Source organism: Phallusia mammillata, chromosome 8 (assembly GCF_965637545.1).
Source record: "Phallusia mammillata chromosome 8, kaPhaMamm4.hap1.1, whole genome shotgun sequence".
Classification (NCBI taxonomy): Eukaryota; Metazoa; Chordata; class Ascidiacea; order Phlebobranchia; family Ascidiidae; genus Phallusia; species Phallusia mammillata.
The window spans coordinates 10,487,375-10,501,999 of NC_137259.1; the positions used below are offsets into that span (position 1 = coordinate 10,487,375).

At 43.5% G+C, this 14,625-nt stretch overlaps 1 protein-coding gene and 1 long non-coding RNA gene across 2 annotated transcripts; one reads left to right on the forward strand and one right to left on the reverse strand.

Annotated features, from left to right (window-relative positions):
* Positions 1-4,238: 4,238 nt before the first annotated feature.
* Positions 4,239-5,830, reverse strand: LOC145205681 (uncharacterized). Its single transcript, XM_080078418.1, has one exon. The coding sequence runs from the start codon at positions 4,953-4,955 to the stop codon at positions 4,239-4,241; it is 717 nt and encodes a 238-aa protein (XP_079934544.1). The 5' UTR covers positions 4,956-5,830.
* Positions 5,831-8,937: 3,107 nt separating this feature from the next.
* On the forward strand, positions 8,938-10,067 carry LOC145204939 (uncharacterized). Its single transcript, XR_013853558.1, has 3 exons — positions 8,938-9,649; positions 9,740-9,790; positions 9,858-10,067. It is a non-coding gene; the product is annotated as an uncharacterized LOC145204939 (long non-coding RNA).
* Positions 10,068-14,625: the final 4,558 nt, after the last annotated feature.

Below are 14,625 nucleotides of genomic sequence, written 5' to 3' on the forward strand. Positions count from 1 at the left end.
CTTTGACCGCGAGTTCAATTTGTTTCTTATAAAAATCGTCCTAAGCACCTAAAACAGTCTAGGCGGCCTACTCAAATGTTAATAAAATGTTGATTGGTCTTCAAAGGCATAAACGTTCCTCATCCATAAAATAAAATTACGCAGTAAACAAGAACTAAACGGTTTTCTAAATTTACACTTGATGACCAGCAGACTAAGTTCGCATTATTTCATCATATTTATGTATCACAAAGGTTCATTTTTTAACGTATAGTGATATATGTGTCCAGTTAAAGTTTCATTACTTTTCCTTTCTTAAACACTCGACGGATGAGTAAAACAAAAAAGTTGGTCCTAATAATAATATTTTTTTATTTGCTAATAACGCGCCGCGGGCCACGGAAAATTGCCTCGCGGGCCAGATGTGGCCCGCAGGCCGCGTGTTGGAGACCCCTGCATTAACACTTATCAGAAAGCGTTGGGCGAAAAAGGACAGCTCATGTTACATGGATAAATCTTTTATCTGCTAATATGTAGTTTTATAAAAAATACCCTTGACCCTGATAAAATATGTTTTGAAAATCGTACATGAGGATTAAAGAACGGAGGATTCTTATATTTGGTTTTGCTTTGAAAACTGGGCGAACAAATCATTTGTTTACAGCTGATGGTTGGGAGGTAGGCCTAAGCAGTAGGGAAAAATACTAAATCCTTTTGAATGAATTAAAAACTTGAAAAATAGTCTTATGGACGAATTCTTAAAAGTGGCCTTAAAGCACGAATTACTTCGTTTGTCTCGTAAATGAATATTTGAATCAAATTTGTATGTGGGTCTGAAACCAAACCCATACCAGGCGCAAAAGTTGGTTAAAAGGCGACAAACATGATGTTGTAGCGAGGTGTTTATTCGAGGTACATCGTAATAGAATAACACAATGAGCGAATACGACGCATAAGACGAGAGTCAGAGAAAGAAGGCAATATGTCCGGTTCGCTGTAGTATGAAGGCACACGATAACTGAAGTGAGAGAGGCCGCTACATGACCCCCCTCCAGAAACGGACATAATAAAATTAACACATAAAACGCGACGGAGTGCGAATTTGACGCGTGCGTGTGTGTTGGCCCGAAGGTAAAGTTTCTGGCAGGTGACCTGGTGGATCCGCCAGGGCAGGAACGGGTTCGGGTGGAACCGGATCGGGCGGTGCTGAAATATGCGATTTCTTCTCGGATGGCACCGGTTGTGTCGGCGTTGGTTGGTGCGCGGAATTGGGAGGGCGACCACGGCGTGGGGGTTGGGCCACTTGTACCGGCTGCGTAAGGTCGACATGCGCGCTTAAGACGGTCGATGGAAACGAGCTGGTTGCTTTCGCCGATGGCAAGCGTGAAACCCTTGCTGCCTCGAGCAATGACGCGAAAAGGGCCATCGTAAGGTGGCGTAAGCGGGGTCTGTGGCCTTCTTTCCGTACGAAAACGTACGGAGTGGAGGCCAATGCTGCGGGGACCGTTGTGCGGACAGGACCGTGGCGTGATATTGGAGTCGGTACAAGTTGACGCACCGTAGCCTTTAACGATGGAAGAACCGTTTGGGGTGAAGGCTCGTGATGTTCTTGGCGAAAAAAATCGCCTGGAACGGTGATGGCAGAGCCGTAAACAAGTTCGGCCGAAGAAGCCTGCAGGTCTTCCTTTGGAGCTGTGCGGATTCCAAGCATAACCCATGGTAGTTCGTCGACCCAATTGGGGCCCGTTAGACGTGCCATGAGTGCACTTTTCATGTGGCGATGAAATCGTTCCGCCAGGCCATTAGCTTGAGGATGGAACGAGGTTGTGCGATGCAGTTGAACACCAAGAAGCTGGGTGAAAACCGTCCATAGATCGGAGGTAAACTGGGGGCCGCGATCTGATGATATGTCAGCAGGAACCCCAAAACGGGATACCCAATAATGGAAAACAAATGCGCGTGCACACGTTATGGTGGTAGAATCAGGCATAGAAATTGCTTCTGGCCAACGAGTAAAACGGTCGACCAAGGTAAGGAGGTATCTGTTACCCTGCGAAGGTGCAAGCGGTCCAACAATGTCGACGTTGAGATGCTGAAAGCGTGCATAGCAGGGCGGGTAGCTTGCTAGAGGCGCACGGACGTGGCGTTGGACTTTTGCCTTCTGACAGCGGACACACTGTTTTGCCCAAAGGTCAACTTGGCGTTTTAAGCCGTGCCAAACAAACTTTGAAGCAACAAGTTTGCGTGTTGACCGTATGGATGGGTGCGAAAGACCGTGTATAATGTCAAAAACTTTGCGTTGCCATGATGTTGGGACAATTGGACGAGGCGATCCAGAGGAAACGTCACAAAGGATTGTAGTTCCAGATGGATCAATCTGTATGTCCTCCAGCTTAAGGTTAGTGACAGCGGTACGATATGCTTGAACCTCCGGAGCGACCTGCGCAGCTGCCAGTGCCGAATAATCCAAGTCAAGTGGGAGTCGAACAGCATCAATGGAACCGCGGGAGAGCGCGTCGGCCACGTGGTTTTGTTTGCCTTCGATGTGGCGCACATCTGTGGTAAACTCAGAAATGGCGGTTAAATGACGTTGTTGGCGTGCTGACCACGGAGCGGACACTTTGGTGAAAGCAAAGGTCAGAGGCTTGTGATCGGTATAGGCGGTAAACACGCGACCTTCCAAAAAATAGCGAAAATGACGAATGGCGAGATGCAAAGCGAGCAGTTCCCTGTCAAAAGCGCTGTATTTGAGCTCCGGTGGTCGCAGGCGTTTGCTAAAAAATGCCAATGGTCTCCAGGCATTATGGATAAATTGCTGGAGAACAGCCCCGATGGAATGCTGTGATGCATCGCTAGTCACAGCAGTCGGTGCATCAGGCAAAGGATGGTGCAACAGCGTGGCGTTCGCTAGGGCGGTTTTTGCCTCCGAGAAAGCCAAATCTAAGCTGTCACTCCAAAGCAACGTTGTAGGATTGCCCTTGAGTGCCTCGTAAATAGCAGTCATAATGCGTGCAGCGCCAGGAATAAAACGGTGGTAAAAGTTTACCATACCTGCAAACTCCTGAAGGCCTTTGACAGTAGTGGGGCGCGGAAAAGTTTGAATAGCCTCGACTTTGTTGGGAAGGGGCCGGGCGCCGGTACGGTCAACGCGATGCCCCAGAAAATCGATTTGGGAAACTCCAAACTTGCACTTTCCCAGGTTGATGACAAGGCCATGGTCGGAAAGCTGTTTGAAAAGACGCTTTAAATGGTCGTAGTGCTCGGAAAGAGACTTGCTTGCGACGAGGATATCATCAAGATAGACGAACACAAAGTCCAAAGACTGGCATACCGTGTCCATCAGTCGCTGAAAGGCCTGTGCCGCATTTTTAAGGCCGAAGGGCATGCGAAGGAATTCAAAAAGGCCAAAAGGGGTAATGACCGCGGTTTTCGCGATGTCATCAGGTGCCACAGGAACCTGGTGGTAGCCGCGAACAAGGTCAATTTTGGAAAAAACGCTAGAACCTGCCAACCGAGCCGAAAAGTCTTGAATGTGAGGAATGGCGTAACGATCAGGCTGGGTAGCTGCGTTAAGACGGCGGTAATCGCCACAGGGGCGCCACCCACCGGACGACTTTGGAACCATGTGCAGTGGCGAGGCCCATGGACTGGAAGAGCGTCGAATAATGCTCAGGTGCAGCATGTTGTGAAATTCCTTTTTAGCGATGCTGAGTTTCTCAGGAGGGAGACGACGAGCGCGAGAGTGCACTGGTTAGTGGGAATGAAATGCTGAACTCCATGCTTGGGAAGCGACTGTGAAAAGTGGGGAGTTGTTATTCCTGGGAACTCGGCCAATAGTCGAGCATAGACAGACGTGCCCGAGGAAACAGCATTAAGGTTCGGCGCTGATTGGGAGGCCTTGCCAAGTGCGACGCTGGAGAAAGTTTCGGCATTGATGAGGCGCCGGTGCTTGAGGTCAACTAAAAGGGAATGTGCCCTCAGAAAGTCGGCGCCGAGCAGCGGTCGAGAAACTTCGGCAAGTACGAATTTCCATTGAAATTTGCCGGAAGGTAAATGCATGGATACCAGACGTGAACCGTACGTCGGGATATGGGTGCCATTAGCAGCAACGAGGGTTTTGCCGGGAGAATTGGTGCGGCGCTCTAATCCCGTGGGAGGTATGACGCTTATCTCTGCGCCAGTATCAACAAGAAAATTCCGACCTGCTGAGCTATCCCAGACAAAGAAAAGGTTGCCAATTGCGCCGGCCATCGTGGCAGTTAGGGATGACCGGCTTCCTCGTTTCCCTGCTGTGCGAGTGCACAAGGGTGACGACACTTAATCGCATCTCTGCCAAAACGACGATGATAAAAGCAGAGGGACTTCGAGTCAGGCATCGCCTGCGGTGAAGCTGATCGAGACTTCCTACCTCGTTTTTTATGCTGGTCGGGAGAAAACCCATTACGCCGAACGTTGGACAGTGCGGGTTCCGTAGGCGTCTGATTACCTGACCGTATCGCATCAGCTTTGCGGGCCAAGAGCCGTGATTCGCTAATTTCCTCTCCGCTCAGCCGTGTGCGGATATACTCAGGCAATCGCTCCAAAAACAGTTGTTGCAAAACAAAACATTCCTTTGCATCGCCAAGTAATGCAAGCATGTCATCCATTAAAGCGGATGGCATTCTGTCGCCCAAAGGAGGCATGTGAAGTAACCGCATGGCCCTCTGCGGGCGCGAAAGACAAAAGGTTTCTACCAAACGTGCCTTGATAGTCTCGTATTTGTCTGCGTCTGGCGGGTTTTCTAGCAGGTCGATAAGACGGTTTGCTGTGTCCTGATCCAGAGCCGAAACGACATAATAGTACTTCGTTACATCTCCTGCAATGCTTTTTAGAGCGATCTGTGCCTCCGCTTGCTGAAACCAAACTCGTGGCTGAGCTGTCCAAAACGTGGGTAACTTTACTGCTACAGCGTTCTCTGAGTTTGTGGCTTCTGTCATAATGCAAAAATAACGTTTTTGCACGCTTGGGGTCACCAAATGTAGCGAGGTGTTTATTCGAGGTACATCGTAATAGAATAACACAATGAGCGAATACGACGCATAAGACGCATAAGACGAGAGTCAGAGAAAGAAGGCAATCTGTCCGGTTCGCTGTAGTATGAAGGCACACGATAACTGAAGTGAGAGAGGCCGCTACAATGTCATGTTTAAAGTGGGGCCCGATCAAGCCCATTTTTTCGAAACTTATAAGCTCGAACCCGTCACGACTTGCAATTCTGATTTGAATGCTGTACCGCAGTTCCTTTATCGAAGTGCATAGCCGTAAGTAATTGGCAAAAAATGGCCCCGATTTAGTTTTAATACGTCTATCCTAGTACATTGTTTGCAACAGCATTTTTAATATCAAAAGCGGTCAAGGGCCAAACAACCGGTTAAGTAAATAATTAAAAAAAAATAAAAGTTTTTTCGTAAACACCTTAAAATAACTTCCGATGCGTATATCTGCAGTTCTGGTTAGACTTGGACGCACTAACGATTAAAACATATTAGGCCTACAACTTAAATCTTGGATCTCAACAAAAAACGACCACAGCTACCGGCGCAGAATTTGATCTCTCTTCTTATTCGATGTTTAATAAATAAATTCTGCACCCCATTAACAACAAAAGGGTTTGCGCTATGAGCCTGACTAAACTTGATGGTTCAAACCGCTGTCTTTAGATTCCTTGGAGATAATCTAAAAAACACCACTTGAATAATCCGTTTACTAAGTTGTTGATTTACTGGCCAGCGACAGAAATATTTCAAGTTGCCTTTTTTTCAAATAGAATCCAATTAAATGAATAAAAGAAATCCAAAATCGAAATTACTAAAGGTATTAGGTGGGTAATATTTTATGAAAACAGTCAAGTATTAACTTTGCACCATTATGTCCTAATTAAGTCCGACCTATAGGTTGCCGACTATTAATTGTTTTAGACCTGGCCCAGTATACCTAATGGTCGCGCAAAGAACCTTGCTCATTTTGAGACCAGTGCCCGTTAACCCGCCGACAGATTCCGTTATAATCAAGTTCGCGCGCCTTTATTTAAAGTAAAACGCTTTGATGTGGGTGGCACTTCCAGTGATATGACAGACTGCGCGCATCTCTGGTTAATCTTTCACACTTTCTGAATTTTTGTGTCCCAGCGACTCGAGTTTGGCGCGGTAAATAGCGCTCGGGCAATGGTTGTGGCGATTTACAATTTCCACGCGATCGCGTCTGTACAACACGGGTGGCGTGAGCCAGGCCCAATTGGCGTAGGCGAAAATGGATGTGGAGACCACCTCGCGGCCTCCGATTGGCTGGAATTCCTTCCACCTGGCGTCGAATATATTCCCAAAAGCCTCGCCAGTTTGCTGCCAGCGTTTTTCGGGTTGATCCCAATAAAAGTACTGGGCCGAATCAAGCTCTCCCGAGAAGGGGTGTCCAGCTCGAGATTGAATAAACTCGTCGCTTACTGCAGCCGGCTGCGGACGCTCAATATCCGGTATGTCCAATATACTGATAAACCCGTTTGAGACACTTGGTTTGGACTGTATAATATTCCTCTAACCGCGATCGGGCGAAATTGCGTCGTCCAGGTCACGATAAACCCGGGCCTGCGAACTAACTCCTTCGTTTGGGACGTTGGCTGACACCGCAATAAAGGCATCAGGCTGCTTTAAATACTCGTCTCAGGTAATCTGGTCTTCTGAAGACAATTCTCCGGAACTGGCTAAAATTGCATATATATCAGTGCTCTTCAACCTTTTTAGTGGCATGGAACCCCATAAAATAATTTCAACCAATGTAATAGGCTACACCAGTAGTTCTCAAACTGTGCGTCGCGACGCCCTGGTGCGTCGTTTCAATCTTCCAAGGGCGTCACAGAATAGTTTCGTTTCGTGGCTTTTTGTTGTTGTATCAATAAACACAGCTTTAATAACAAGTTTCCTCAATAACTTTTATTTGCTGGTGCGTCGCAAGTCCAGAAAACTTTTCCAGGGGCGTCGCAACAACAAAAAGTTTGAGAACCACTGGGCTACACCAAAGAAAAACATGCATTTTTACTTAACACACCCCAAGCACAAAATATAAGTTGACTTCAATTAAACGATTCACTGAAACACATTGCCATGTTACTTGTAACCGTCGTTTCTACATTTATCTCGCAATTTTGCCAGAGTGTATAAGGCTGTGTTTATTACGCCACAATTGATCAATGGTGCAAACAAGGTTACTAGATCAGGGGTTCTTAACCAGGGGTGCACTCACCCCCAAGGGGTGCGAGAACTGTTCCTAGGAGGTGCGGGGGATGCTGAATCATTAAGGTTGGTTAGGTCTATTCTATTTAAGCAATTACAGAAGGGGGAGCGAAAATTGGTTGGTGATTTGAAAGGGGTGCAGCAAGGAAAAAAGGTTAAGAACCACTGTACTAGATTGTACGGGCGAGCATTGCTGTTCGCAACAATGATATTGCTATGATTCATATTTGTACAACAAACCGCTGCGAACCCCTGAGCAACCCTTGAAGATCACGGAACCCCTGTAAGGTTAGTACGGAACCCTAGGGTTCCGCGGAACCCCGGTTGAAGAGCCCTGATCTATATCCAATGATCCAGACGGTTAATAGTCGTCGAATGTATTTGGTAAATCCGAGTATGAAATAGCATTTTCGATAATTCTTATCGTTGGCAGAACAGTGATACAGATCAGTTAATTTCTTTTTCAAATAGAATCGTAATTAAAGAGAAAACAGCAGTTAGCAATTAACGCAAAAGTATAAAAGAATCCAAAACTTAATTGAAATATTTAATGGTATATGTAATGTTTCACAAACACGGTTAAGTATTAAATTGCAACTCTATGTCTTAGCTCTAATAAGTCCGACTTATATTTGCTGGCTAGTTAATTATAACTAATTAATTAAAGTCCCAGCGCTTTAAGTTCAAGTCAAAACACTTTGGTCATTTTCCTAGCCTAATCTAAACTGACGCAGGTTGGCCTTTTCTTTAGCTCCTATCTATCCAAACGTTAACATAAAAATGGCATTTTCACCAAAATCGCGCCTTATATATATATAAGTATACATATAAATGTGCGAGAGGAATTTCCACCCATGTGGCGGTCAAGGGTGGAATGATTGGTCAGGATGAACTTGGCGCATGTACGAGAGCGGTGTATATTCTATGACATACGGAAAGTTAGTTTTCTAGCCTGCTGTACGCGACTGCTCTCTTTGTGGGAAAAGCTATACAAAATGGCGGGTATTGGTATGTTGCCGCTACAAGTTAAACTCCAACCATTGACGAGGTTCTCTCTAGGCCCGCATCTAAACTGCTCGGTATTGAAAGGGGCGGTAGTTTGGTGCGAAGCCCGGGTCCGGTTCCCACTTTTTGTTGCATTTCGAACCGATACCTTGTTTTATTTTGCTGTAGAATATCGGCTGGTGTTTTACACATTTAAAGTAATTCTATTGTTTTTTGGACGTTGTGAAGCGTTGTAAATTTGCGTTGGGATTACTAGGCTTTTTAAAAACGCATACGCGTCTCAAGATAGTTAAACCGCAAGACGACCACACGTTTAAGATCGCGCTTACTAATCATATTCCTAAAGTTTAGAGAAAACGGGAGTTTCCTATCTTGAATTGGGGTTTCGATACTCAGATAGTAAAATGACTTGTTTGGCCATGTTAATTCTTTGTCAGCGTAAGGTTTTTGTTCAGACAATCGCTTTGGACCCACAAATATATGGATCCCCTTTGGACCCACAAAGCAAGGGGACCCACAAATATATGGATCCCCTTTGGACCCACAAATGCAAGGGGTCCATATTACCCTTACATCCGAACATTTCCGTGAACACCTTGAGTACACGAAATACTCGATCGAAATCAGTAAGGAAAATTAATCTATCAACAGCGATACACTTTTATTCCTTGGTTTTTTTCAGTTTTATTCCTTCAAGCGTATATTGGCACAAGCCCTCAGCCAGCTATCAATGTAGCCTACAGTAAAAATAAAGTTGGTGATAATGGATCACCCTATCCGACGCCTCGTTTGATTCTAAAACAGTGGTTCTCAACTCGTTTCGGGCCATGGACCACCGGCCCAGTAAAAATAATATCGTGGAGCACTTCTGTTTGGAGCAAGATTGAAGTATGCATACGAAACAACCACTTGGGCTTAAAACATAACCCTATAAAACCTATTTTCAAAAAGTGAGTGTTACATCGCCTTGTACATATGTTTATGTTTTCTGTGTTTCCCGCCAGTAGCCTTGATTCCTGTGTATGACGCAGTGTTGTGCAACCTGATACATTGTCTGGCACACTATCGGTGATTGTGATGTCACAACTTTGGCATTGTTTATTGGTATCACGTCTTGTAAGCGAGACCGCCTCGTGTTTATTAGTGACTGGAACTTACAGCGTCTGCATGCGTTTTTTAACTGGTCAATTATGTTTGTGTTTTGTGTAACGAACAGGAAAATTATGCTGTTTAGAAACTGAATCGTCCAATGTGTGACTTGTATATTTAGTGATCGGTAAGCATATGTTTAAACCTTGTTGTTAACCTTTTGGATTTGAATTTATGTGAAACCTGTATTCAGACGTGAATTCCGCCGTCGTCCAACCCCGTGTTATTCTGAACCGAACTGTGTTATTCCGGTAAGATTATTGTTGCCCAAAGTTTGCCGTCCGTCACTAGTGTGATTAAGTGATGTTTATATGTGATGTTATTAGATGCTGTGTTTACAGACCTTCTACTGATCGCTTGCATTTAAACGACTCCAGTCCTTTAATAGTTTGGTAAGCGTAAATGTCATTGAATTTCTCCTTGTGTTGCCTTGTCTTAATTTGAACATTTTTTTTGTAGAAACCGCCTTTTGACCCTTGTACTCGCCGTACTCTCGAGCGCCATCTATCGGCCATATTGTAGAATAAAAGAGTTCGTTATATAGCTCTTGGCGTCTTGGAGTTTGAGCGCAAGGAAAGGCGCGTTAAAGACAGTTTTAGGAACCAAGCGATCGCCCCTGCTGTGCTGTCTGGAGGCGCATGGAGTCACGCCTTCCGATAACAAAAGACAGCGCAACAGTGAGATACAATTATTAACAGCTAAGCATAGGCGCCGAGCAGGCGGTGGCGAGGTGGTGCCGCCACCTTGGGTTTGACAAGCACGGTGGCGGCCACCGTGGATGTTTTGTTTTGTTTGTTGGGGTATGGTTTAAAATATCGTAAAATCTAAAGAAAATCAGCAACGAATTTGCTTAGACATTATCGTGTACAATGCTATTGTTCTGTAACAAATGGTTATTTTTGGTGCATTGTTGCTAATTCTACCTTTCAGTCTCTCGACTGGCAGAATAAGAGTGGTCAGTTTCACATGCACTTCATTGAAATGAAGAGTGATTTAAAACGATTTTCTACCACCTAACCAGGAGTGGGCAACCTTTGTCACTGTGGGGCCAAATATAATTGCTATGATTGGATCGCGGGTCGCACCTTTATATAACACAAGGTGATTTTACTTCGTTGCATACCCAAAATGCCTTACTACAAGAAACATTCGCATTTGATTCTAACAGCATATTGTCAGGTCGCAGAAAAACAGCATCAGGCGCACTAATCTGCTCAAAAAAATATAATAGTTGGGACTTATTTGCCAGTACATTTGAAATCCAAGTGTCTCTGCGGGTCGCACAACTTTAATCAAAGGGCCGCAGGTTGCCCACCCCTGACCTTAACCAAATACAATAAAGAACGTCATAACTACAAAACAGTCCAAACAATCTTACTTACAGCATATAAAAGTATGCACCATAACACAACTTAATACACTCATAACTAACTCAAATATCCCGTTTCCATGGCCGCTGGTACGATCGGACGCAATAAGGAATGACTCGGCAATTTTTTCAGCGTTTTCGCGGACCTCCTCGCGCGGAGGTCCGATGGGACTTTTAAAAGTCCGATCGGACCAACGGCCATGGAAACGGGATATTAAAGTAAACTGTTAAAGTGGGACACATACAAGGTTGCCAGTTGTGACGTAACAATGCACGTATTGTGCAATGGTTGAAACGGCGGGAAAGGTGTTTGTTGTAAGGGAGCGTTACTGTCCGTTACATAAGTTTTAGACCAGTGGTTCTCAACCGGGGGTCCGCAAAGCGTTTTCAGGGGGTCCGCGACAACTTTCTAATTTTGCAGACAACGATATTATAAAGCACTATTTAAAAAATATGTCTCGGCGTTTTGAAATAGCATGAAACTTGTTTAAAATCGTTCTTCAAAGGCGACAAATCAAAATGCATTGTGACATTTTAACCCCACTGTGATGCAACAGAGGTAGATTTTCAGTGGCAAACAACGTCACATCACAATGTAATGGCTCTTTATTATTGAGTTCCCATGTCGCAGCCCAGTCAAAATGATTGAAATTTTGGTCCTGGATGAAACGTGGTTGGTATATTCTGCACCTTTTTGGGTTGCTTGTTAATAAAAAGGACAAAAAATACCAAAACCTTTAAAGGGGTCCGCGATTAGCTTGACAGTACCAAAGGGGCCCGCAAAGGCAAAAAGGTTGAGAACCACTGTTTTAGACAATTACAGCAAATCTTTAAGTAACAAGTTATTCTTGTGTATGTGCTGATTAATATTGCCAGTGGTTCCCAATCTTTTTTTGACGCGACCCAATTCCATCCAAAAATTTTGTTTTATGGTTTCACGCGACCCATGGACATACATTCATACTTTTTTGGGGGGTCGTACTTTCTTCAAGTAAGTAAATCAGGAAAGAAAATTACCCCGCCAGATTAAAAAATCAAATAGATCTTATTCGTTTTTTCGACCAAACATTTCCGTATCTGCCAAACTTTAAAGCTGGTTGCATTATCAGCCAGAAAACGCACAACAATGAGCTAACACATGAGTTATGACGTCACAAACAAAATTAACCATTATCACACGAAGTCGTCAGGAAACTATTAATGGGCAACAATTTAAAGCTACGAAACAAAAACCGAAAAGTAGATGCTTTAAAAGTAGATGGTTGGGAAACACTGGCATAGGCTGTACAACCAGGAACTGGTAAATTGCTGCCGTGTGTTGTTTTATTGTTGCAGGGAAATTACAAGATCAACGCGTCCTTTCGCCATGCGTCTCGAGTAAGCTGGGCTGACGACAACCGATTCAAATGCATTAATTAAAAATGCACATGCTTTATATTTCAAACGTTTTGGCAAATGCTCATGCCATTATCAGTGATATGAAGGCCACATCAGTTACACTTGTTTATATAGCCTACACTTGAGTTACGTGAAGGAATGATAAAAGGGTGCGAAACAAGCGGGGTCGCGTTTGGTTTAAAAACGTGATAGCTCATTTAATATCGATTTTTGGTCTGCATGTACGTGGTCACCGTTTTTAGGACGGTTGATCTTTTTTCCCCACCTCTATTACATAGGGTGACAAGTTCATATCAGAAGCTGTCTGCGCGCTCGACTGTCGCAGTTGAACTAGCCCTGATTACGTCCAATCTAGTTTCATTGTGCATAGCTCGTGTTTGCCTTCTCCATTCAGATGTACACTCTGGCCCTATGTGGTCTGTTGCAAACGAAAGCAGCAGGAAAACTACCACAAGATCAAGTGGATAAATGACCCTAATTATGATTTTTCGGACTTTTCGAAAATGCACACAGTTGGAGCTATCGGGGTTGGGATGAGGGTTAGCCTATAACCAGGGTTGCTGTCGACATGGACCCCAAAATAAGGACAACTGAAAAAATAAATTTTCATACGAAATAAAACCGACGTTTTTGCACAACACTAGGATGCCCGAGGAAAAAGACAGAAGTTTTGTAATTGTTAAAAATAGGACTAAATAAGGACCCAAGACAAAAACAAGGTCATTTTTAGAAAAAACGAAAATATTTTTTTCTAAGACATTGTTCTTCAAAATAAATCGCAGATTTCTGGAGTGTCAACCGGTCCCTGAAAAATTGTGCAACAGCCAAGGATGGCAGTACGGTACGGTACGTATTGTATTGACTGTACCTCGTTACGTAGAGCGTACCGTACCAAATGTCAAAAATCAAAGCGTACCGTACCACCTTGAGTACGGTACGAAAATTTGCGTACCGTACCTTCAAATAAACCAATCGGGATTAAGTTGGGTACATTTTACGACAATATAACATGCAAGGAGAGGTGTCTAAACAACAAGCTGTCCCATTACAACCAGCTCATTCGAAATGAAAGGTTGATGCGTTTTCTATGAAATCCAAAAACCTGGAAGAAACATTGAAACATCATAAAATATTAACAATCGAGCAACAGTTTAAACTTGAGTGTGCTATGTACTTATACAATTACCAAAATGGTAGATTACCTCAAGCATTTGAGCATTTCTTTCAAAGAAAAATGGTAACTAATGGTGTAAGTACTCGACAAACCGAAAGTGGTTTTTCCATACCTTTTTGCAGCAGCAGTGTTACACAACAATCCATCAAGCATTCAGGTCCTAAATGCTGGACAGACCTTAAATTTGATTTTGTCCCCACTTCGAAAAAAATATTTACAAAACAAGTAAAAAAGACACTCCTGGAATAATAGCAGCCGGACAGCACCTGGACTTATTATCTTAGTTTGTCAACCCACATATCACTATTAAACTATTGCTTTTTCAGATGTCCCCGGGGTATTATTTTTCCTCTGTTTGCTGTAATGAGTTTTTTGGTGGACACTGTCAAGCAACCATCTGAGACCACGTTTTTTTTCTTGCTGTGCACATTCACTAAACTGCATGTCTCGCCACTATTATACATTTGTCAAAAAACTAGGCAAAATATTGCCACACTGGTTTTGCACATGTTTTTACTATTACCATTATGTTTGTTAGGCAAGTGATCTAACTTGTTTTGGTAGTTAAACATTTCATTCATCAGCATTTTTTCGTGTTTTTACTGGTCATTGTTTTTTACATGACCAAGCACATTATTATTACACTGCATATATATTACACTGCTATTATTACATGCTCACTTAAAACCACTGTCGTTTGCGGTGATTTGTTGTGTATGCACCTATTAAAATAAAGTCCATGTGTTGTATCAAAAACAATCGCTGCTGCTCGGAGTTTTTCTTTTTCAGTTGCAACATTGCCAGTTCACCACCATTCAAATATACAAAGTGTCATGAAACGGAAATAGCTGAGCTGATGGTGCCCTCCTACTCCTATATCCCACGAACCCATGGACGCACTTATCTGTTTATTTTTATTTAACTGCTTTTTCACCATCATCATTTCGCCGAAATGGTAAGTACGAAAATTGTTAATAAGCGTTACGCACCACAGCGTACAGTTTCCAAAAATTTTTTTTCATTTTTATTTTTTTTAAACCATAGAGAGTGGTCAAGGTACGTACAAATCGACATTTTGAGGTATGGGAGAAAACGTTTGAGCTTGTAAAGTCACATTTATGGTCTCAAACAGTATTTGCCAATGAAATGACTTTAACCGATACTCGTTTACATCAGTCGCCTATATACAAATGCCTACACAGTACATAATCCAATGTTACGATCAAATAAAAAGACATTCCGAGCCTAATATTTTTCTATAAATTGGCACAGATGTACGTTAGAGA